Genomic DNA, 24,284 nt, shown 5'->3' with positions numbered 1-24,284 from the left:
GCCACGTCCATATCTGTGAATTTCAAACTGCTGTTCCTCTTGATACACTTGCTCTGTTTGAAATGGGAGTGGAATATATAAAAATAAATCTCAATCCCATTATCCTGTATGTACTGTATATGATGATATTGATGTTTTTTTATTAGTTAGTAGGTCATTTGAAAAAACTGGCATTTATTCTAATAATCAAGTTATTCAGTAATTTCTCATTTTCATTTCTCAGTATAACTGAAAACAGTACTCCTTTTTATCATTTGTGGGAATCTGCAGCTTTTCTCTCTTTTACCTCGACTTTAGGTCTTTTGTGGTTGATCAAACGAAAAAGCAGCGTCTGAGGATGTGACTGAGAACCCTGGAAAACTGTGACGGGCATTATTTCCTTTATCTTTTGACATTTTATCGATCCAACAAATGGAGAAAATAATTGCGAGATTAATCGATAATGCAGATATTGTTAGATGTTGATACATTTTCTGGAAAATAATTTTACAAACTCTTTATGAATAAAATGACCAGTCAGGAATGTGAGTTTTTTGGAGTATTCAGTAAAGCAGCGTTGACAGCAGATATGTGAGGCTGCAGTGTGACTTTGAGTGAAATGCTAAGGCTGAGCCGAACTAGAATCCAAGGCCCGATGAAACGTCAAGAGATCACCAATGTTATTACAATACCATCCACTGCCGTTGACATATTTGTATTATCTCATGGTACATGTATTAACCTGATTATAATATGGTCAAGTTTGGTATAACCTCCGCCAAGGAGATAATGTTTTCACCTGTGCTCGTTAGTTTGTTTTTTTATTTGCTTGTCAGCAGGATTATGCAAAAAGCTACTGACCCGACTTCCACAAAACTTGCTGGAATGGTAAAGAATGGGTCATGGTTCAAGAAAGAATCCGATACATTTTGGTGCTGATCTGGGTCAAGAGGCGAATCTTTCTTTTTCACTTTCTTCAACATCGCAAAATTCTTAAACATTTTTGTTGACTTGTCGGATAATAATACATAGATCTTGATAAAAGGTTTCACATGGGGACCTTGAACCCTAACCCTAGTTTTGTATGAATTTACTGAATACATACAGTATCAGCAGTATATTGGGAGGTCTGAAGTGGTCTATGGCTAAATGAGGACTTATCTGTTACACACAGGTACTACATTACAACACTGAAAACAATGCATAATTAGACCATGGTCCAACACAATTCCCTCCACTAAAATTCCTTGCTGTACGTTAACAAGGGATGTAAGACCCCCACCTCACAACTCCTCACAGCCACGGTGTTCCTCCCAGCCTGTGGCCGCTGAGGGGTTAAACGCCATTCGGTTGTAGGAAGTGGGTGGTTGGAGCTGAGGATGGAGCGAAGCCCTGTGTGGCTCCCACAGATCGTTTTACGAGAGAGAGAGAGAGAGAGAGAGAGAGAGAAAAAGGGAGGCAGCGTTACACCGGAGAGGAGCAGAGGGAGCACGTCGTGTAACTGAGAGAGCTCGGAAAAAAACAGAGGAAGCTGTTTTGTGTATTTTTTTTTTTTTTACCGGAGGACGAAAAACCGCGATGTGATCAACCTGCTTTCTTTAGCGGCGTGTGAATGTGTACGTGTACGTGTGCGCGCGCGCGTTTCAGTCGCTGCAGATCCTCAGTGATCTCACCTTTTCCTTTTGAATGCACATACGCGGTGACAGCATGCGGGAGTCATATGATAATGGTGGCTCGTAGTTGTCATGTGCATCCAGTGAAAGTCCCGCATCCATGCACTGGAGCCTCCTCAGCGGCGAACAGACGGTGATGCACGAGCTGAGGCTGCTCGTGAACTCTGAAGCAGCGGGTTCCTGCTGCCAAGTGGCTGGATCACCATCTGAGGATCGTTGCTATTGAAGCGTTTGACGGGATGACAGCAGTCGCATTGTCTGATCTGATGTGCAATCGCACTGTGTTGTTGTTGTTGTAGTTGTTGTTGTTGTGAGGATGAGTGTAAACTTGTTTTGTTGAGTCTAATCTCGGGTGTGACAGTCTCTTATCTCTCAGCTGGACCTCAGCCCATGCACAACACGCTGACCCCACTCGCTTATTCAGCAGATCCCACCACAGAGCAGCCCGGTCAGTGGTGTCCGTCTGTAGCTGCCAGCATGGGGTGTCAGCAGGGGTGGAGCACAGCAGTGACAGCTCTGAAGCCTGGGTCACATTTGATCGAGTAGTTTTTTTTTTTTTAGTTGGAGACATAGAGATCATATTTCTATCAGGGAGCGCGGATGTCCTCTATCTGTTTTTATTTCTGACGGTGAATCGCGTATCGCCAATAGACGATGTTCCGATACTCCTCCTGAGTATTTGGGCTAAGTGGTATATCGTGGACACGTGCTGGCCATTTGAAAGCCACGCGAGAGTGGGGCGGTCTTCTCGCGACGCCACCTGGAAACCACGGGAGCCAGGTGACCCCTCCAGACAGGTGTGACCCCCGGACAAGCACCATGGATGATTCTGGGATCATCCGGAGACGGAGGCTGCAGGTGAGAACTAGGACTGGGCTTCAACTGCCAATCATTTAGTATTGGATAATTATCAAGATAAATGTCACGTTATTATTATTATATTTAAGTTTAAAGACTGATTTCGGCTCCTGAGAGAAGGTTGTGGTTTTAAACGGCAGAACTACTTTACACATGTAATGTAGATCGATTGTGTTATAACTTCTCACTGTGCCTGCAGTATATATTGATATATACTAAACATTTTATATACTGCTATTGATTACAATTCTGATTCTGATTATAATTGATATTGCTTTGTCGGTTAGCCCTAGCCAGAACTCATTTGTTTGACTTATGTCATGAAGGAAGAAAAAGCTAGAAACAATGTTTTGCAGTCTATCCCCTATATCAGCTTTCATGCCATTTTCACAATTACCGGCACATAATCTTAAAATTAGATTTACAGTGATGATGTGGTTCTATATTCGAGGAATGGTTAAGGGCCAGGAATTGTATATTCAACCGTTGGACGCATAGATCAATGAGTAAATGCAAGTAATATGTAAAGGCTTCACTTTTAGGTTTGGATACAGGAAGGTGCCCAGTCAGTTAATTTAGTTTACTGCACAAAACAGGGTCCACCAATAAAATTGTTGACCTAATTTAAATTCAAATACATGTCACTTTATCACATTAAAGTTCAAAATATCAAAAGGGGGTTTGCGTATTCATTTGCTGTATAGCTTGCAATAGTTTAATACACACTATTAAAGAGATACAGTAGCTATCAGAGTAGTAAAATCAACAATGGTAGACAACTCATTCCTAGTTTTAGGTATACAAAGCCTTTTGTATGACATGTTGTCTCGAAAGCATCCCTATAAATTCAGTAGTAAGTGCAACGGGTGACGGATCTGTGTGTAGATTGTTTTATATTCACAACAATATGTGTACAAGTCCAATGACCATGTCATATGTTGAGTATGGGTTGCTTAATGGAGATGGGGAGAGTGGAAGGAGTAGATTATTCTATTGCATTTGCATGATAGTCACTTAGCACACATCTTGTACATTATGACAGCCACAGGAAGGCTCTGGTAAAAGCTTCCCTCGAGACCTTCGCCTGTGTGGTCGGCGCGTGCGTGAAATGAATGGATGAGGCAGGCGAAGCTCAGTGTGCGGGGCCATTGTCTGCCTGTCCTTCTCTGCTTCCTCGTGAATTCATTCGCAGTAAAATTACTTTGCTGTACATTGTGCAAAGATACTCTGCTCTTGATGATTGCTCATCATAAACTAGACACGTGAAATTGGAAGATTTTCGGTACAAATGTTGTTCACTTGTGAAAACAGTAGCAACACTCCCAGACTTCCAGAGAGTATCCAGTCCAGGTGCAGTGCTCCTTTACTGTATGCTCTGGTGGATTAAAGCAGACACAAGATTAAAGATTTGTAAGATAAATGTCCGTCTTTGATGGAGTTTATGGAGGAGACAGTTTCATTTTAAGTCATACAAGACTCTCTGCTACCTCTCCCACCGGCCGAACGTTTGTTTACTTTCTCCCTCTTCTGTATCTCTGTGACATTTAAACTGCAGCTTTTGATAATCCTTGTCTCTTTGTAGCTGTTAGCGGCGCAGGGAGAGATACAGTAGTTTTGTTCAGTCCTAATATGATGTTTGCGTCAGCGGGTAGCCTTGACTTTGTGTGTCACTCACAGGTAAGTCGTGGTATTATAATCTTAACACCAATTAATAGTTACTTTAAATGTAATGATAGATTTGCCCAATATTGTCTGGGTGAATTGTTTGTTTTAAAAAATGCGAGAGAGTCCTGAAATTACATAGAAGGATCGCAGAGAGCACATACCTCCATCTAGTAATGCTAACACCCTAACCCGCCATGTTAAAGAAGGTAAAAAATAGCTACTCCCTTTCACCAAATTTCATGGAAATCGGTTCAGGACTCTTTACGTAATCCTGCTAACTAAGAAACAAACAATGATGAAAACATGACGTCCTTCTCGGATGTAATGATGCTTTAGTTACATGTAATGTCCCTTATTAATGCTCTAAATCCATTAATCAACGATATGTTTTACCTTAACTTACTAATTTTTTTTTTTTAGTTTGATCGACTAGTTGCTGTTCTATGACATGATTGAAAATACTGGAGCACGCCCATCACAAGTTCTGAAAGTCAAACATGACATATTCAGTTTCCAGTGTATTTTGTCCAACCCAAAGTTTAAAATTCAAAAATATTTAGGTCAAAAAGGATCTCAGTACAGCGCATACCTCCACCAAGGCCCAACTGTCCCCTTAAATTCAACCAAGCCGCTCCAAATGGCACATTCATAGATATCAGTCCCCTAAATATGCCTGATTCAAGATCCATTATTCAACCAAATAACATCTTTTCAGTAGTTTTTACATAATACTGCTGAAAAACAAACAAACAACAGACACTGGCAAATACACAGCTTAATATCCTTGGTGGAGGTTAAAAAAAAGAAGGAGCAAAGAATCCATACATGAGTAGGTGGTTGCCATTTTTGTTTCACCAAGCAACTCTAATTGTTTCAGCTTCTTCGGGGAGATTCTCTATCATGGTACATAATTCCTCACACAAGTGACAGATCTTGTTCTTCATAGAGGTAAAGACTTTCACGCGTCATATAAACTGTCGATTTTTATCAAATGGTTAAAATCTCTTCCCGCTCAGTGATGGTTTGATGGTAGAGTTCAGCGGGTAAATTAGAGGACGTTGAGTCGCTTTGCTGAGCTCAGGGGTTCTCATGATAGAAAGATTTCCTCAGAGGATAATTGCAGCTGAATATCAGATGTCGACGTGTACGATTGCAGAGCAGGGTAGTCTGGCAGGGGAGGGAGGAGACGGTTTTGATGTGAACATAAAGATTGAAAGTAATGCACGGTGTATGCAGAGACACAGCAGGACATACACCCACACTGTTGCAAGATGGACTTTGAATCCAACTTAAAACAGGAACGCACGGACACACAAAAAGACTCCCTGCACTTACAAGAAGATCACACTGCTGAGTCAAACTCCACTTCTGATTCTAGACAGATCTTGAGTGCATGTTAATGAGTGTGTCCATCCATTCAGTCGATTGTACAGACACTACACCGAACATCTCGTTTTTGTGTGTGTGTGTGTGTGTGTGTGTGTGTGTGTGTGTGTGTGTGTGTGTGTGTGTGTGTGTGTGTGTGTGTGTGTGTGTGTGTGTGTTTTTGCACAACATTCATGCACAGTATATGTACATATCAAATTGACTCCCACCCCCTGCCCCTACTCTCCATTTCCATTGAAGTGGTCGATATCCATATCTCAGACAGCGGCGCTCTAAATGCTAAGGATGTGGCACAGTTGTCAGGCCCATTAACAGGACTAATGGTGGCCTAACAGCCCTGTGCGCCCTCAGGGAGGAAGACCAACCACCAGCAGCAGCAGGACGGGCTGAAAGGGCTTGAGGCCAGACGGGGGTAAAATGAGTTTGGGGGGAGGCAGAAAAGACTAGAGGCTACAGGCAGCAGCTGTGGGCTACAGTGCACCCCATTTTAAGTAGCTATTACCGTATCTGGATTTCTTTTCTGCTGGGATCTACTTTCACACCAGAGAGACAGAAGAGGGAGGCAAAGGAGTGTGTGTGTTTGTTTGTTTATGTGTGTGTGTGTGTGTGTGTGTGTGTGTGTGTGTGTGTGTGTGTGTGTGTGTGTGTGTGTGTGTGTGTGTGTGTGTGTGTGTGTGTGTGTGTGTGTGTGTGTGTGTGTGTGTGTGTGTGTGCGTTTAATGTGCATTGTTCATTTATGAGGGTGGGCAGTGAAAATAATTTGAGCTTCAGCTAAAGTGAGTATCATTAAAATATCATTAAAATCTTTCAATGTCGCTACTTAAGATACCTTTTGCATTGAATTTACTATGTCATGGTAGCAAAAGTGCAGATTTTAATTATTTATTAACCAGAATGGCACTTGAGAGTGTAGACCTCAGCCAAGGCCAAACAGTCGCCTTATGAAAACACATTTAAATTCACTAGATCCAGATTTTTTGCATAATCCTGCTAACAAACATACACCAATGAAAACATAACCTCCTTGAGGGAAAACAACTTCTGACCCCAGGTTTTCAGACTAAGGTCATACATGGCTGTTTACATGCCCATCAACGCCTCTTATTTTTTAAAACTGCATTCCTCTATTTCAATCTCAGAATATTAGATTTTCCAAACGACCCTCCCTCTGTTTCTTTAAACCCAGGTTAAATAAAAACGAAATCAACTGGAATAACGATGAAAGCCATGATCTCACCGTTCAGTCTATTTAGTTTGGCTCTGTGGGAAAAGAGAGTGGTTCACTGATAAGAATCATTTACATCTCAGGTGAAGATTATCGTTGTGTCCTGAGCTGTTGTAGGTGTGTGGAGAGCAATTGCACGTAACCCATATGCTCATGCATTGACACACACACAAGTCAAACTGTGTGTCTCATCCCTCTCTGAGTGTAGAGTAACACACACACACACACGCACACACGCAGGCATAATTTGTCCAATATTTTGTCCTGGGCAGTGTGCCCATTTCCAATATGCTAAGCACAAGGGATAAGAGTGTGATCACTGCAGAAGATCCAACTCTCCTTGCCAAGCCCTGTCACTCACTGCCATGCCCACTGCTTTGTTCTGCCTCATCTCATTCCTCTGATGTCTGTATTATTCAGAAAGGGTCGTTTTTGTACTGCGAGAGCAAAGTGCACATCAAAGCTACTGATCTGGGCCAGAGTGAATATGAGAATAGCTTTAGATATTTGAACTACTTTCTCTGGCCTTGAATTATCATCCCGGACGCCTATAAAGCACCAAAAGCCTGTGTCCAACCTCATCCACAAAAATGGACAAGGTGGGAAAAATAGCACCTTTTCAAAGTTTAACAGTGTAACAAGAAAGTGATAAAGGTTAAGAGAGTCAGTTGCACATTATATTGAGACATTATATAATTTTAGACCTCCGTGTAATGAACAGTGAGTTCAGATGTTTTAAATGAATGTCGAAGGCTGGTCGGCCATTAAACTGAAGAATACACTGTGTGACATTTGCCTTGCAATCTGCTGTCAGCTTTGGCAGACGTAACACAGCAGAAGCCTCATGACTCGGCCCAGAGCAGCAGCATATTAACATTTTTTCTTTTCTTCGGTTTCCAGTTGGACTTCGCTTTGTCCTTGGGTAAACATAAACCAAAAGGACGAAAGAAAACTGAATACGCAACATCCTTTCTTCACTTGTCAGGCAGAGAAAGTTCTCTAATATTTTCATCTATTTTGAACGGCTGTGAATCATTTGCAATGAAGGTTGCGCATAATGGATTAAATGTGCCAAGGAGGTGTTTGTTTGTACGTGTACACATCTGTTAGTTTGAGTCTACAGTACAATATCTCTGCAAAGTTTTCTTTTAGCTCTGAGGAGATCCACAGTGCTCTCGATAGTCAAAGGTCACGCTGACCTCACAAATCACATCATTTGCCTTGTGAATGTCATATGTCAAGAAAACATCCAGAGAATCTGTTATTATTTGGTAGAGACGTTCACTTGGATTCAAAGATGAAGTGTTTAGAGTTTGGTGGTCAAGGGTCAAGGTCATTGTGGCCTCACAAAACATGTTTTTGGCCTTTTGAACATGACATCTCAAGTCTGCTTTTACAGAATTTCTTCAAATTTTGACCAGTTGTCACTTGGAGATTTACTGATTAAATTTCAGTGGTTGAAGTCAAAGGTCAAGATGATCTCATATGAGACTGGAAAATAAACACGTTGACTCACACTGCACTGGTTGGTGGAGCCATATAACCGCAGGGCAGTTTGAGTCAGGGGTTTTTTGACTTGGAAAGGTATTATCACAAAGGTATTATCACTCAGCTGTGATATCTCTTCAGTGATACTGCAGTGGTGAAGTGTGAGGACCAAGTAGGACACACTGTGGCACTCATAAGTATAATCGTGAAGACAGGATATGTTGAGGAGACACTTATAAAGATCAACCAGGCTTGCGATTACTGTTATTATCATATCACATCAGAATATCGAAAATTCACCGTTTATGTAACATTGAATATTACTGAGAACTTTGCTGGGTTGTCATGGTCACTTGAGCTCAGGTAAATATAAATATAATAAAAAAAATAAGCTGAAGTGAACAGTAACATGGCAACCACACGTGAAGTGGCGCTCTGTTTGACAGCCGCAGTGAGAGGGAGCAGGTGCTGAGGTTTTATCCATTAGCCACCTCTATGGCCTGGCTCTGTCTAAGAAGTGCCTATCAGGATACGGTGGGTTAATTAGTGAGCTGGACAGGCCCTGCTCTACAGTTTGATCTGTGCACAAACAGAAATGGATCGGCAAACAGTTTTGGAGTTTTAAGGGCGAGTATTGACTGTAGAACTCTGTGACGTCAAATAGCAATTAAGCACATTTCCTAAAATATAGAGCCCATCCTTTGCCAATATTCTGTACTGGTGTGATTACTTCACTAATGCTGCACTTTCTCAAGATGGTGGTAATCGTCGATGATCACAATGATGCAGCGTAGCAGTGTTTCTGCTGCTCTTTTGGCTCCCCTTCGCTTTACAGTGTATAGAGTGTGAATATTAACGCCTCTCAGTGCTGGAAAGTTTTGGTTAGCGAGCTTGTTTTGAGATGAGAGCTCCAGCTGTCAAGTCGTGTATCATCAGCTCGGCTTTGTTTGGGTTTTGGAATGCCTGTTTACTTATGCAAAGACAAAGAGATAGACGTGGAGAGAGAAAGTGATGGAGAGAGAGAGAGAGAGAGCGAGAGAGAGTGCACTTGTTTAAAAGGATGAAATTCTTCTCTGGAAAACCAACTGCAGTCTCGTATTTTTCATTATATTTTCCTCTTACATCTGTGTTTGATTTCAGCTTCTGACACTGCTGTGGTTCTTCACTGTGATTTTTTTTTATTATTTCACAGACACAGCTCTATTTCATTAAGCCTGAGTAAAACAAAACAAATGGTGATATCCCTTTAGAGGAGCCACTGGACTAGAATATGGCTTAATAATCAGCACAGGACAGGCAGACTGTAGGTAACTTGATCTTACTTAGGCCAAGTGTTAAATGGGAATCAAATTGGGAATAAATGGGCAACAAGCAGCACACAGATCCATCCCAGTAGTTCCTAATCACATCAGAGTCCTTGCTGTTGTAACCCAGTGTCATAAATATAGCAGCAACATTTTGAAATTGACTTTGGCTCCGTTCAACCTGCTGTTTTCTCAGAGCTCTGAAGTCTCTGAGCACTTAGGAGGGATCAGCTTACAGACTGCCTCCCACTCGCACTATACAATGAGGCAGAAATCACGAAACCCTAATGATTTGTTCTGTCTTTGTTTGTTGTGTCCTTTGTTTTTCTGTATCGCATGCTAATGATGATGCTAATAATCATAAGATACATGATCCTTAGTGAGGATTTGGTTAATCAGCGTGACCACAATCCTCCTCCTTGGTGGCAGTCAGTGTGTTGCAAAGATGAGTCAGTGTGATTCAATAAACTGCTTACAATTCTACTTATATTTTGAAGTAATGCTTGTCTTTTGTGTGGGTGTGAAATACTGGATACTCTTCAGGCCTTTAGTAATCCTAAAAGTAAAATCCTAAATTAAGGAAAACTCACTCTTATATTAAGAATAAAACCATACTCTGTAACAAGGAGGACACACAAACATATTGAATACATATTGCTTCACATATTGCTAGACATAAATCTTGTTTAATGCGTCTGCGCTCTCCTCTTCTCTTTTCTCGTTTCTGACCAGAAGGATCTGCCTCTGCCCCGAAAAAGTAGCAGGTAAGTTCATATTTACATGTTATTCCTCTATTGTATGTATGGGGTATTAAATTAATTTCCACTACTTGTGGAATTCATGGAATTTAGTGGGACTTTGAAAGTTGTATTCCAGCTGGAAAAGTATCAGAATCAAGGAAGATGGGTCACTTCATCTGCTATGGCTACATATATAAAACCTTACTGTTTTTCTACATCTTATGGCCACAACATACAACCAAACGGTTTTCTGAGCTGAAACACATACTGACACAGAGGGAATTACATTGTTAGGCCTTGGGATGTTTCCATCTTTATGGTACGTCATGGTTATGATGTGGTATTGTGAAGTGGGAGTCTTGTCCTCAGACGGCAGCGTGTTCCAGCTTTGTGTGAGCCCTTTCTCACTCGGAGCGTCTCAGTCGGAGCAATCTGTTGCAATCGGGCGTGCAATGAACATTCAGCAGCAGGAGACGAGTGCTGTGACCTCAGTTGCCCATGTGTTTCTGGGAAGGTGGGGAGGTAGAGGAAGGAGATTAGAGCAAGACATGATGTGTAATGTACAGTGATTAGATGTAGTGTCGTTTGTTGTTTTATGGCAGCACAGAGCACTATAGTCAATGAATCTCGTTTAGCATTAGTATTGAAGATGCTGACCTACTTTTTACAGTAAGGCCAAAAACCTTTTCTGAATAATACAAGTTTCTCTCATGAACTCAAATCTCAACAGACAGATAGAAATTCCAATTTAGATCCAAGGACATCATGTACAGAAGTCAATCCAGGATTTCTCTGAGAATAATTCAGTTTTTGAGTTTTCTTTAGTAGCAAAGTAATCTTGGAGCCCATTGGCTGCCGTGGGATAATTAATTAGCCTCTTGGACCTATGGCCAATATTAAGGGACTTTCGGAGTAGACAGTGGATATCTGGGCCAAGACACCGGCATCCAATCATCTTACACTGTTTCCAGTTCGACTAGTTTTCTTTTGTCACATGAGTCGAACGTTTCTCCACACAAAACACAAACAGTGATACTTTTTTTTAGGTGTTTTAAGTCCAGACGACATTTTAGCTAATCTCTATTAATAGCCATTGGCATATCAATGTAGATAAATCAGAATGCCAATACCTGATGCACTTGGGTCAATGTGTTCCGCCTCTTTTGCGCTCCACAGGGACTGTTTACCTGCAGATTGGTCAAAGTAGAAATGGAAACTAGAAAGCTTCCAGCCCCCAAATCTTGTCCCTCGCCAACAGATACAGTGCATTTACGTGCAGAATCTGTTTAAATAAATTAGTGTCAAAGTAATCCAGTGATGGTTGTTTATATACCTCCCGGTAAATCACAAACCTGCCAATAGCAAACTTAACATACTGTAAACAAACTTAACTGCCAAAAGGAATAGCACCATTTAACCAGCGCCACAGTTACAGTAACATAAATCTTAAATTGTAACCTATTGTTTGAAAGTGTTTTGTGAAGGAAATCATGTAAATCAGAAGCAGAGAGTTTGAGAGGACGCCCTCTCATGCCTCATCTCAGCTACTCGCGGTGCTCTTGAATGAAATCATTCATGGAAATTTCTTCAAAAAGTCAACGTTACAGCCAGACATTAACATTCAGAGACGGCTCTACAAAAACATGATTGGCTTCACGGAGACAAAGCGAGAGATACAGTTGGCTTCTCCACAAAGATGGATTACATTTAGTGACTGAATTAGAGGCCTCGGGAGTCATTTTCTGTGCCATTTAGGAATGAGTGGGACTGAATGATCCTCTGAGATTCGACAAAACTGATTAAAATATCCTCATTTGTGGTACATGCACATGAAAGCGCTCACACTAAACAATTAGATCAGGCAAAATGTGAAATACGTGAAAAGACTGGTGTTGTTTTAAGTGTGAGTCTCTGTCCATGGTGCTGAAATACACAGTGTCTCTATCACTGTTTTACTAATATTCCTTCAATAATGATAATGTTAATAATAATAATATATTAATATGTTAAAATGCTACGTATGTATTTAGGACATAGTGTCCTAAATACATTTAGATAGGTTAATTATGTTAATGTTCATTTAATACTACTTCCATCATGCTTTAAGCAAATATTTTGGCGTTATGCTTGATTTGTAATGTCCCTGTGTGTTGTAGTTCTTTTTCAATGATACAGATATTAGGATGCTGTAATAAAACTACAAACAACAGCAACGTCATACTGATAACTGCAATTAATCTCAGTACACTGTCTGTAGGAAACACTATGGATGCCAACTGTCTCTGCTTGTAGTTTGGAGGTAACATGGGGAGCTTTAAGTTAGTAATTCTGGGACTCTGATATTCCTTCATATTCATTACTTGTCATTGGTCTTAAAAAGTTTTAAATTTAATTCATTGATATCCTTGAAATTTTTCTGAAATTGCTGTATTCCAGAGCCGCACTTTTTCTTATTTTAGTTTCCTGCTTTTGTTCAATGTGAGCAAAATATAAAACTCTGTCATCGGTCTCTTTATCATATAAACTGTTATCGCTGCACAGAGAGTGTTGGCAGAACAGGAGGTTGTAAATATGAAGCATGGCTTTAATTCCCTGTGTATAGCTGAATTTGTATTTCACTTATTTCTTTGTATTTGTGTGTGTAGTTGTCTACTCAGTATTCTGCATGCGTCACACTCTGGGCAGAGGTACTGTCTGGCAGAAATACCCTGATGATGCTTCTTATACATGCCTGTGATCTTTAATGTGCATGTGTGTGTGTGTGTCCCGTGTGTTATTACAATTTACAGCCTTTGTGAGAGTGTGTGCTCCCGTGTGCAGTGCGGGTGTGTGTCCCTGACTGCTGTCATCGGGTGTGTTTTGCCCGTGACCTCTGACCCCGTGTGGCAACGTGGCAGATGTCACAGCATGACATAAAGGAGACACCGGAGCTGCAGGCTCTTAGCCAACACCCTTTGCCTGGTGCTGGAGTTGGATTTTTCTACACATGTCCTCCTGTGGGTGGAGCCGCAGTCTCTTTTTTACTTAGGGTGTAAACAAAAATGATGTTGACATCAGAATGGAAACAATTGACAAGCAAGTTGATAAATGTTTGAAACCATTACAGGTTGAATTTTCTTCTGTGAAAGACGGACAGAGAAAATCCAACTCCTACATGCCAGACAAAAATATGCACTATGCTTTCTATGTGATATCATGCTGCTCATGCCTGTCTGGGACCCCCCCTGCTGTGTGCCAGTGATATCACCACCCTCGTCCTCCTGCCCCCTTTCCCCTCGTCTCTACTCCCTCATGTATATTTTATCCATCCAGTCTCCCACATTAGAGATGACATCCATTATTGAATTACTCCCCTCAGCACTACTGTGCAACTGTCACCCAACGTCAGCTTTAACATTTGGTGGGATTGTTTCAAAGGGAAGGAGGAAGGGCGTACACATGCACGCACAAACACACACGGAGACATTACATCTCTAGACGGGCATTACAGAAGCAGCTCCTCTGATATGTAGGACAATGCCGGAGTTCGTCCAATATGGCGTTTATCTTGGGAAAAACACAAACATATGTCTGTCTCTATATTTGAAAGGATAAGGCTGATGAAATTCTATATTTTCTTACTGGCGATAAATCCCATGAAAACCAACAGTGTGTCAGTCTGTTTCTCATGACTTGTCCCTTTCTCTACCCCGGCTATCGCACTCAGCTCCTACTGAACATGTACCCAATGTAAATCTTTAAAGACTGGACAGAAACACAGTTTCAATTATTTAAAGGCTCCGTAAAAGCATGATTCGATCTTTTTGTAATTAAATATTTGCTTCAAAGGAAACATCTATCAAATTCCAGTAATCTCTGTCTGTCTGTGGAATGCTTACCTTGAGAGCCATTCATCTTATGGGCTTCACACGTGGTATGTCTATTGTTAAGGAAGTGCAGTAAGAAATTTGGTCTGATTTGGACACGTGATATTTTTTCATTAGATAGATTCCGTAATGCACTGATAGAGTAATGCATGGTTGGTTTCGTTATTCTTATGGGATTTATTAACAATAGTAAAAATATATATGAATACCAGCTCAATGCAATGTTTGTTATCATTGTTATTTGGAGGTGGAGGTTTATGGTACAGAGAAATAAGCTCCATCAGGCTTTAGCTACACAGAAAATACTTATTATTAGGTTTTTTAGTTGTTGGTGTTTGTTTCCAATAAGAAAAATATAGAATATAACGTTATCCTTTAACGACCTGTGTCTTTGTAATGTCAGTGCCACTCATGAGAAAGATTTATATAAATATCACACAGAATAATCCACGGTCACATTTAAAAATCAGCTTGCAGTGCCCTTCACTCTCTCTCTCTCACTCTCTCTCTCTCTCTCTCTCTCTCTCTCTCTCTCCGTCTCTGTCTTGTCATTTACGTTAGTCTTCAGTTCACTGGGTTCACTCCTCCATGAATCACTCGCTTTTTCTTGCATCTTCACTTAATTTCTCCCACACGCTGCTCTCTCACTCATACTGTATATGCTTGCATTGACTTCCCTGTCTTTTCCATTCCCTTTTTCTTTCCCTCTCTCTCTTTGTCCCTTTCTCTCTCTCCCTCTGTCTGTCTCTCTCTCTGTGCCTCCCTCCCCTCTCGCTCTGTCATGTTGCACTTCCTGGCTTGGCACGATACCCTTGAGAGCAGCCCCACAATCCTCTCCCCTTCTAAAAGGGATGCTGGGCAGCCTGTTCCCTCTCTCTCTCTCTCTCTCTCTCTCTCTCTCTCTCTCTCTCTCTCTCTCTCTCTTCTTCTTCTTCCCTCCATGCTCTCTCTCTCTTTAATTCTGCCGCTTTCTCCGCCTGTGACACAGCTGACATTTTTCAAATCCTTTTTTTCCACACTCCTGCACGTATCCACACGTCGACAGAGTCACAGACAGAGAGAGAGAGAGAGAGAGAGAGAGAGAGAGAGAGAGAGAGAGAGAGGGGAGAGAGAGAGGGGAGAGAGAGAGTCTGGTTGTGTGTGCATGTGTTTAACTGGCCAGAGGAGGCTCACATGCCGGCGTGGAGTGTAATCGCTGCCTCTTGACTGCCTCTCTCTATCTGTGTGTGTGTTTAGTTCCCTGTGTGTTTGTGTGAAGCCTCAGCTGCTCTCATGTTCACTTGCCAGCACAGCCTCTGCTTCTAGCAACATGTTTCGACGCACAAAAAGGTAAATGGCAACAATCTGTGTCCGTGCAGTCTTTGTGACCGGTGTGATGCCCTGCTGCTGTTAGTATGTGTAGATTCATCGGAGGAGGTTGTTGTGTTTTTCCATGTATTACCCTCGTCCCTGCCAGCTATCATGCTGTCTCACAGTTGTCTCCCTGTCTCCATTTAGCTCCAGCAATATGGTGTGTGTGTGTGTGTGTGTGTGCATGTTTACTTGATGTTTGTACATGCATATGTGTGTATATGTGACGTGTTTCTGTGCATTTAGTCTATTGTTACATCTGATGAATATATGCCTACAGGGTTATATCAAGGTTAATCGTCTGTTTGACGATTTTTATTTGTGTGTGTGTTCCACTAAACAATTCTGCCGCTACAACTCCTCAGATGTGTATGTATTTATATCCCTGTTGAGCTGTATTGTAGTGATGCACATAGTCTGTAGATTATGACCTGTGAGCTGGTGATGTCACTGTGTCTCTCTCTCTCTCTCTCTCTCTCACACACACACAGTCAAAGGCATGTGTGTGCTTGGCCAGTACCCTGTGTGTCAGAGATGGCATTATGATAGTATTATTGTCCAGTGTCCAGGGAGTGCTTGTGTAGCAGAGATCCAAAAGTGGGCTGTGCTGAAGTGGTGTCTGCTTGGCACAAGCTCCTTGCTCGTCCCCCGTTCCCTCTCGCCTTTATTTTCTGTCCTTAACGTCACCCTGTCTGTCCTCCATCTTTCCCGTTGACTTTCTGTTTGTCTGTTTCCCTCAATTCTTCCCTGCAACACTTACACTCCTCCCCTCTCCTCTCCCCCCTCTCATCTCCTCTCCTCCTCGCCTAATGTACAGTCTGTGCAGACCCCGTGGCCCCTCCTGCGGTGCCTCATTTTAGCTTTAGTCTTCATCTCATCTGATCTCAGGAGGATTAGTTGAATCTTCACCATTGCTCCCACTGTGCAGGGAATGAACAGCAGGATGTTCCGTATATGAACAACAAGGATAAGACCTCCCTCTGTTGATGGAGAACATGTGTGGGCTCTTTCCATTAGGTGTGTTTGCTTATGAGGCTCATGACACGTGTGTTTGCTGTTTCCTTGTTGGAGCTTAGCATGTTCACAGTCTGTTTGTTTGTGTGATGCAATACCATTTTTCTGTCCTTGTCTGTTTCACGTGCGGTCATTGGCCAGTTTTACGATTATTATACACTAGGGTAGAGTTTATTACTAATAGTACTGCAGCAACTTGAGATTCAAAATTTTAAATAGTAGAAAATAATCAGAAAATAGTAAAAAAATGCAGATCACAACAAATATCCATCAAACTGGTAAGGGGGGGCAAACTAGGCGATGCTGTGAGCTAAATGCTAAAATTAGGATGCAAGCATGCTTACAGTGACAATGCTCACATGATGACGTTAAACAGGTGTAATGTTTAGACCTCATGGTGGCGCTATAGGAAAGTCAGGGGCTCAGCAGTGTCATTAGAATCCGTGCTGGTTTAAGGTGTCATATTAGCACTCGCATCAATACCTATAGTCCTAATTTAGAGTTATAAATATCATCAAATAATTTACGCTTGATTTCTCTTCCTGCCTCCCTCTCTTTGTCCCTTTGTTGCTTTATATTGTGTGTTTTCTGGCTGTGCTATGGCATTTAAGAGAGATCCTTCTCTGGGCCCACTCCCAAACAGATTGAGCTAAAGGAAGACAGCAGAAGTGAGTAAGAGAGAGAGAAAGTGAGGCACGAGAAAGCAGCGGAGCAACAGGAAGAAGGGAGTCTGGTGGGATGAAAGACAGAGCCTGAGGAAGTGTCTCAGCCTACATTTAAGAGTAGCCCACCGGGGTTAACTGAGCCCCTGACGATACACTCTCAGTGTGTACTTCTTAGCCTCCCCCCCTCCTTGCTTGTCCTCTCCACTTGAAGGTAAACTCTGCAGGTTTTTTGTTTGGGCTTTTGAGATAATGGACGAAGGGACTGAAAGTGGATGATAAACAAGTGAAGGAGCTCCCAGTGGTTTGCAGCTCAAGAACATGAGAGTGCATGTTTATTTCACTCACTCAAATAGTACATACACTATTAGCCCACTCATACACTAAGATAACTACAGTCATACAGGATGCACTTCCACACAGTACCATAGATTGTATATAAAGGTGGAGGACAGGACTGCTCCCCAAAAGTGAAGCCAAGAGTCTCTATCGCCACCTAGTGGCTAGCTAGGCTAGGTCATGAATCCCACCTCCTCTGTGTTAGTGGATGTGACATGAACAAAACCAAAAAGTCCATCCATCCCTTATCTTTGCTGCTTATCCTTTGAGTGTCGCAGAGGGCACTGGAGCCAGTCCCAGCTGACTTTAGGCAAGACGCAGGGTACTCCCTGGACAGGTTGCTAGCGTGTTGCAGGGCGAAAACATAGAGAAAATCATTGACGCTCACATTCACACATATGGACAATCAACGTGACCCGATATGCTTTTGTTTGGACTGATTGCCCAGAGAAAATACCTGGAAATACAGGGTGAATGTGGAAACTCCACGCAAAAAGCTGGGATTCGAGCCAAGAACCTTCTTGCTACGAGGCAACAGTGACAACCATACCAGGAAACAAAGATGGCTTCTGTCAAGTTTGATTTAAAATAAAAATGTGATTGCTATAGAAACACTGAGTTTTGACAGCTGACAGCTGAGAATTACTCGCACTTAGTAAAGCGTGTTTATTGACGGGACCTTGCTTCTGCAGCTAAGCCCCCCAATCGCTACTACGCAGACTCTGGCTCCAGATGTGCAAGATGGCTGCGATCACATCTGGGTATTGGGGGGGAAGTGGAGACACGTCGTCCATCTTTACATGCGAAGTACAGTGTTTATGTATTAACATACTTTTCACATGATGTGACATAAATAATTTATTATAACCATCATAAAATCATGTTTTACTTTTAGACTATATGCTCTTTTGTTGAACAGACATACATTTTTTGCTACACTGAATATAAAAGATTTTAGACAAAAACAACTCTCACCTTGAAACACTCGCTTCATATTACACATCTGTTGATTTTGCTGTGATCTGTGCAACAAGCATTTCAGAATATTTTAGGCTACAGTGCAGCAACCATGAGGATGATGGACCTGAAAGCTCATTAGCAGGTACCACAATTATCTGCTTTGGCATCTACAAATGACCCACACTTACAATGAAGCTCAGTGTTGTGGCCTTCAGAGGTCACTAATGAAGGTGCTTACGCAGATATTTTTGCCTGCATGGTGTTAAAAATAAAAGAAAACCTGTTTGTCCTGCCTCTGAAACATGGGTGCTGTATATTCAGTGACACACGTTTGAGCAGCAGCATTTTTTTTTAATGAAGGAGCGGTAGAGAGAAGGATGGTGTGGAAAAGGAAAACTCCCGTGCACGCTCCACTCGTGTTGTTTGTAGCATGACAGCACCATCTGTTACTGGCTGGTGTTCAGGCCGGCCTTAACCAAAACACACAGACTGTTTGTGGTTTATCTTTGATATAACGATGACATGATAACACAGCGTATCTTCAACAGCTGACAGGGAGTTGGACGAGCACCTGGATAACATGAGTTGCATGAGAATGATAATCTCTTATCAAAAAATTGTTTTTACAGATAAATATAAATCTGGTTGAATTATTAATATTTAAGTGGTGCATTAGGATTATATAGACGTCATTAAGCCATTCATAAGAATGACTGTAAGACAGCTGTGTTTTGATAATGGGACCATAAAGAATTAATGCATTAATGCCTTATTGAATATTAATTTCTTAAATGCAGAAAAGTGGAATTTGAGCCCTGGCCTCATTCTGCTCCAGCAAATAGTTTGCGAAACAGTAAGTTTGACCAAAAAAGAAAAAAGCATTCTTACCTCAACACCACTTACCAGCTATTTTCTGAGCTTTCAACTCTATCTCACTGCTCAGTGGACTCAACACTTTACAGAGCTGGCTCCATGACAACTGGGCAAAGTGTGGAAAAGCCAATAAGTTGATGTTGAATGTTTTCTTTTGTTTGAGACGGGGTTGATACTTGACATATTTAATTGAAACTAATGTTCTATCAATAGCCTGCATTGTGTTTGTAAAAGCAAGGTTACGCAAAAATCACTTGACAGATAACTTCAAAACTTGGTGGAAAGATGCAGTGTGGTTCACAGAATAAGCCGTTGCATTTTGGTGCTATGTTTACATAGACAAGGCCTTTTTTGATGTTTTTACAGATTTTCCAGATAATTATTTATGGGTTTGGTGCAGCTTGAATTTAAGGGGACCGTCTATCGAGTGCCATTCTAGTCACTCTTGTGTTATCACATTATAAGAGAGCTTTAAATCATTCATTTATTATTTACGACATGCAATTCACGTAGGGAATAATCGTCTGCTCACAAAATGCCGAAGCTGTTTTGTTGAACTGTTTTCTTCTGAAGCTAATTTAAAACTATCAGTATCATAATTTAAAGTCTTGCAGCACCACGCCAAGCAATCTATTAAGTTAAGCTTCCTATTGCCGTCTCCATTCTAACACTCTTCTAAGAGATGGAAGCCGGCGCCTTGCTTTATTGTGAATCTGTATGCATTATCCATAATCAGATTAGATCATTTTTAATGTCTGTTTAACATGCTGCCAGACACTCCACTCATGCAAATGAGGTGCAGCTCACTGGCGAGGCTCTGTTTAGTCTTTATGATGTCTTTAGGACGGCTGCAGATCATTGGCTGTGGATAAGGTCACGGTGGAAATGTCATGATTATGGCGATTCAGAGCACCTCTCAGATCTCCACGTACAGTGACTGCAAAATATGAGGAGGGGAGACTGGTGCAGACAAACAGGAAACCAGCTGAGGAGAGACTGATAGTGACACATGCAGAACGATCCAGATAGGTCTTTGCACTGCCGCAATTTCCTCCTGCATCACTCTGCCTGAGGATACGCTTTCACACCTTTAGAGAACATCTGACAACACCTTGGACTGGAGAGCTGTGGCGTGACTAAAATAGACGTCTGGATGTTTATTGCGTCCCGTTGCGTTCTATTTTTGTGTGCTGTGCCCTCCCCTCTGATTGTGGTGTGTGCCCGACCAGTTGATCTTTAGGGGACATGGTATTAAATGTAATACACATTTTTCTATAATCTTTAATCATAACCAGGAAGCTTAGCTGAGCTTTAGCTCTTCTTACTCTTAACCTTGTTTATTATAAAGCATTTGTGGGAAAAACTCTGTCAGTGACAAATTTATCTCAACTCAAGATCCAATTCCCACCTTTTTTGTGGCTTTCAACCTCAGCTCACAGTCTTTCTTACACTTCGCTAAGGAGGTAAGGAGGAGGAGCTTTCATTACTGTGCCTTCATTTCTTTTTACTGAATGGATTTACATGAAATTTGGTGGAAGGATAGTACATGTTCATTCAAATTTGATGTGGAACCAGGAGTTTTTTTTATTGTAATGCCCCTTTGCCACTGGTCCGAAAGCCCACTAACATCCACTAACATCTGGCTTATGTCTGCAATGGGAATAGATTCATTCCCGGGTCAAATGACTGCAGAAGACACTGGTTTTTATCGGCTCAGATCCACACATGGGTGAATGCGCTAATTAGGCAAGACAGCGAGGTGAGAGAGTGCATCAGTTGTCGGTTGAGTTATCGAACATGGCGCACTGGGGGAAAAAATCTGAAAGGCAAACTCCTCCACGGGCAATAAGAAAGGAGTCAAATGCCTTTTTTTTTTTAGCTTCAATAACCCACGTATACCCACTAACTTTCATTTCCCAGGGAATAAGGGAATAATTCATGCACATTTAGGGAACTAATATCTAGTTTGTGAAATCTATTGTAGATCTGAATAGAAATCTGGATCTAGTGAATTTATATATGGTTTCATAAGGGGACCACTGGGTCTTTGGTATGCGTGTGATTCTAGTTGGTAAACGAAGCTGGCTGTTGTGTCCTCTCTTGACCTTTAGTGCAGAACATGAACAGTTCGGAAAAGCACAACCCTGCTCTCATTTCATAGATAATCTTTGGCCTTGTGACATCTGAGTCCGCACTAACTGATGAGGTCTGTGAGTTGAGGTTGAAAAACCTACTGAGATAATGTTTTTCTCACATAATGATCTCAAGTCAAGAACAAAGTTCAGTTATCAAACAGGACAATATCATAGGTCTTACATTTAGCTGATTTACATTCCTTGTGATGTTTTCTACCTCTCTCGTATGTATGGAACTACAAGCAGCAGATTATTAGCTTCGTTTAGCAACTTGCTGGGGTCTCAATTTTTTAGTTTTCTTCTCTGTGAGAGGATTTAGACGACGGCTCCGACCCCCCCCCCCGACAGACTTTAGTGTTATGACTATGTCAGTCAGCCACTACAAAATCAACTCGCCAGTGAGGAAGTTGAGCGAGCCAGAAATTCAGCCTGAATATCAGCCAGCATGTCAATCATCCAGCCCGCCGGTCGGCCCGCCTTGTCAGTCCGCCAGCTCTTTATTCAAATAAGAGACACCACAAAACACACAACCTTTGTTCATTTCTTGAACTAGCACCAAGTCTCGTTGTAAAAACTGAGAATTGCCCCTGAGTCACAGCATGAATTGCCAAAATCATTGCTACATGTTGGGGTGACTGGGTGACTGAGTCAGTATTTCATCTTCATTTACTTTCTCTCTCTACGGCTGTGAAGCTCTGTTTGCTACTTTTTTAGGTCGGCTTTGTCTTCATCGTTTTTTTCTCTTCCTCATGCTTTGCCTCTCTTTCATGGGGAATGTCAACAAATCATCTGTTTATGTGTCTCTGTGCTCCATTGCATAGCAACAAGAAAAAGCCATGTGACTAACCCCTGCAGAAATCCCGAACACTAAGACGGCCCACACGTATGTTCTCCTCCTAGTTTCATGTCCTTTATCTTTTCATCCATCTTCCTTTGTGTGTGTTTGCATTCATCTCAATCACCCTCTCTGTCTCCGTGTAACTGCCTCAGGCTTGATAAATCTGCCCAGATGGCTTGATTTGGACACTTTACACCCTGCATAGATCCCAGTGGTTGTTTAGGACCCCGGCATTACCAGCAGTGGATGCTGCATAATGGGACGCACCAACTAGGACCTGGACCTGTTGAACCAGGAAGCTTTTTTAAAGGGGAAGCATTTTATTGCCTCCATTTTAAGTTGTAAACATGCACTTACCTTTAAGATGTGGAGAGAGAGAGAGAGAAAGAGATAGATAGAGGTCACCTGACAGGAAGTGGGTTTGGATTAATAGTGTGGTGTAACCATCACAAAGGTTTGGTCTTCTGTGAGTCAGCACTCGGAACAGGACACGATGCTACTAATAGACAGAAGACACGCACACACACACACACACACACAGCAGAGAGTTAATAATCTACTAGGTGAAACACATTAAGCATGCACAGGCACTCACTCACATCTGTCACAGCCTTACATGTGCATGCGATTGGATAATCAGTTACGGTCCAGCACACACACACACACACACACACACACACACACACACACACACACACACACACACACACACACACACACACACACACACACACACACACACACACACACACACACACACACACACACACACACACACATTGTTGTTGCCTGTGTCCTCCTGCACATTGTTAAACGTCCTCTCATGACGGGCCACCATGCTGTCAGTGTTGGCTCTTCACTCTGAACGGGCTCGTTCCTTTAATTTGATTCTGTGCATAATGGAGGTGTTCAGCTCATTGTCCACGTTGCTCTGTGTTTTGATCAGTGTCCAGCTGTTATAATGAGTGTGCTCAGCTGTCTGACTACATCATAGACCAGTCAGAGGCCGTTTGGTTTTAGGATGGAGACGACAGCCTGCTCCATGAGGAGTCAATTTAGGAAGTAATTACGAAGCAAAGAAACATAATGAAGTTAGATTCTTTCCAAACGCTGGTTCGAGGGTGTTCTGTCCTTGACCTGGGAAAGTATTTATAAATGAGAACAAAGATAATTAGCGCTAATCACTTCACAAATCTAAGTTTTCCTCCGCACCACCTCCACACGCAAACAGTGTTTTTAATTGACTAAAACAGAGATTTTCAAAAGATGGAGGGTTTGGGAAACAATGATTTGCTTTGTGTAATGAGAAACAACAACAATAATGTTACACTTAATGATTTAATTATTAGTTTATAGCTATATTTAGCATTACTGGCCTTCACAGGCATCTGTCTCAACCAGTATTACTTGGATCACAGTTTTCTTCTTTGATATTTGACGGATCATTGATGTAGACTTTATCGCCACCTACTGGCCTGGCATGCTTCTTAGAGCGTCTGTAGTCGCTTTTGTGTTCTCGACTGAAGGGAGAATGTTTCTTTATTAAAAAAAGCAGAGTTGATTGGAAGTCCAATTGGAAATCAAACAATCCACAGGTCAAATAGTCAAATTATCTGTTCATCGTAAACATCCATCTCAGTTTAAATACTCACGTCATTATTCAACTTTGACCTGCTGCGGTAGTTTTATGCAATGAGGGATTATTAGCAACCTCTCAGATGTGTTTCCTTTCAGTTTTATCTCCAGGTGAAGTGGTTCAATCAATGTTGCTAAATGTTGTTTTTCCACTTTGCAGCAGTTACTTTGATGAGCGCAATACTATCTTAACTAAAGCTCTGGATTGTAATTAAACACATTTATACTTTAGGGTTTTTCTCTATTATTAAACAGGTTCTTTGAGCAGTTGGTGCATCATGTCTTACTCCCAAG

General features: G+C 41.7%; 1 protein-coding gene across 3 annotated transcripts in view; it reads left to right on the top strand.

Moving 5' to 3' along the window:
- The first annotated feature begins 1,380 nt into the window (after positions 1–1,380).
- The window catches only part of LOC118100340 (microtubule-associated serine/threonine-protein kinase 1), a 64,450-nt gene continuing 41,546 nt past the window's right edge, over positions 1,381–24,284 (top strand). Inside the window, exons 1-2 of one of the 3 annotated variants that reach the window (XM_035145316.2) lie at positions 1,381–2,510; positions 10,314–10,342. In XM_035145316.2, the coding sequence (XP_035001207.1) occupies positions 2,472–2,510; positions 10,314–10,342 (68 nt within the window). In that variant the 5' untranslated portion in view covers positions 1,381–2,471. Of the gene's footprint in view, positions 2,511–10,310; positions 10,343–15,286; positions 15,514–24,284 lie in introns of those variants that run through there. The other 2 variants (XM_035145307.2, XM_035145325.2) reach the window with 2 other exon arrangements.

Source organism: Hippoglossus stenolepis, chromosome 2 (genome assembly GCF_022539355.2).
Source record: "Hippoglossus stenolepis isolate QCI-W04-F060 chromosome 2, HSTE1.2, whole genome shotgun sequence".
Classification (NCBI taxonomy): Eukaryota; Metazoa; Chordata; class Actinopteri; order Pleuronectiformes; family Pleuronectidae; genus Hippoglossus; species Hippoglossus stenolepis.
The sequence above is the reverse complement of the archived record's forward strand: the minus strand, read 5'-3'. Positions and strand labels throughout refer to the sequence as shown.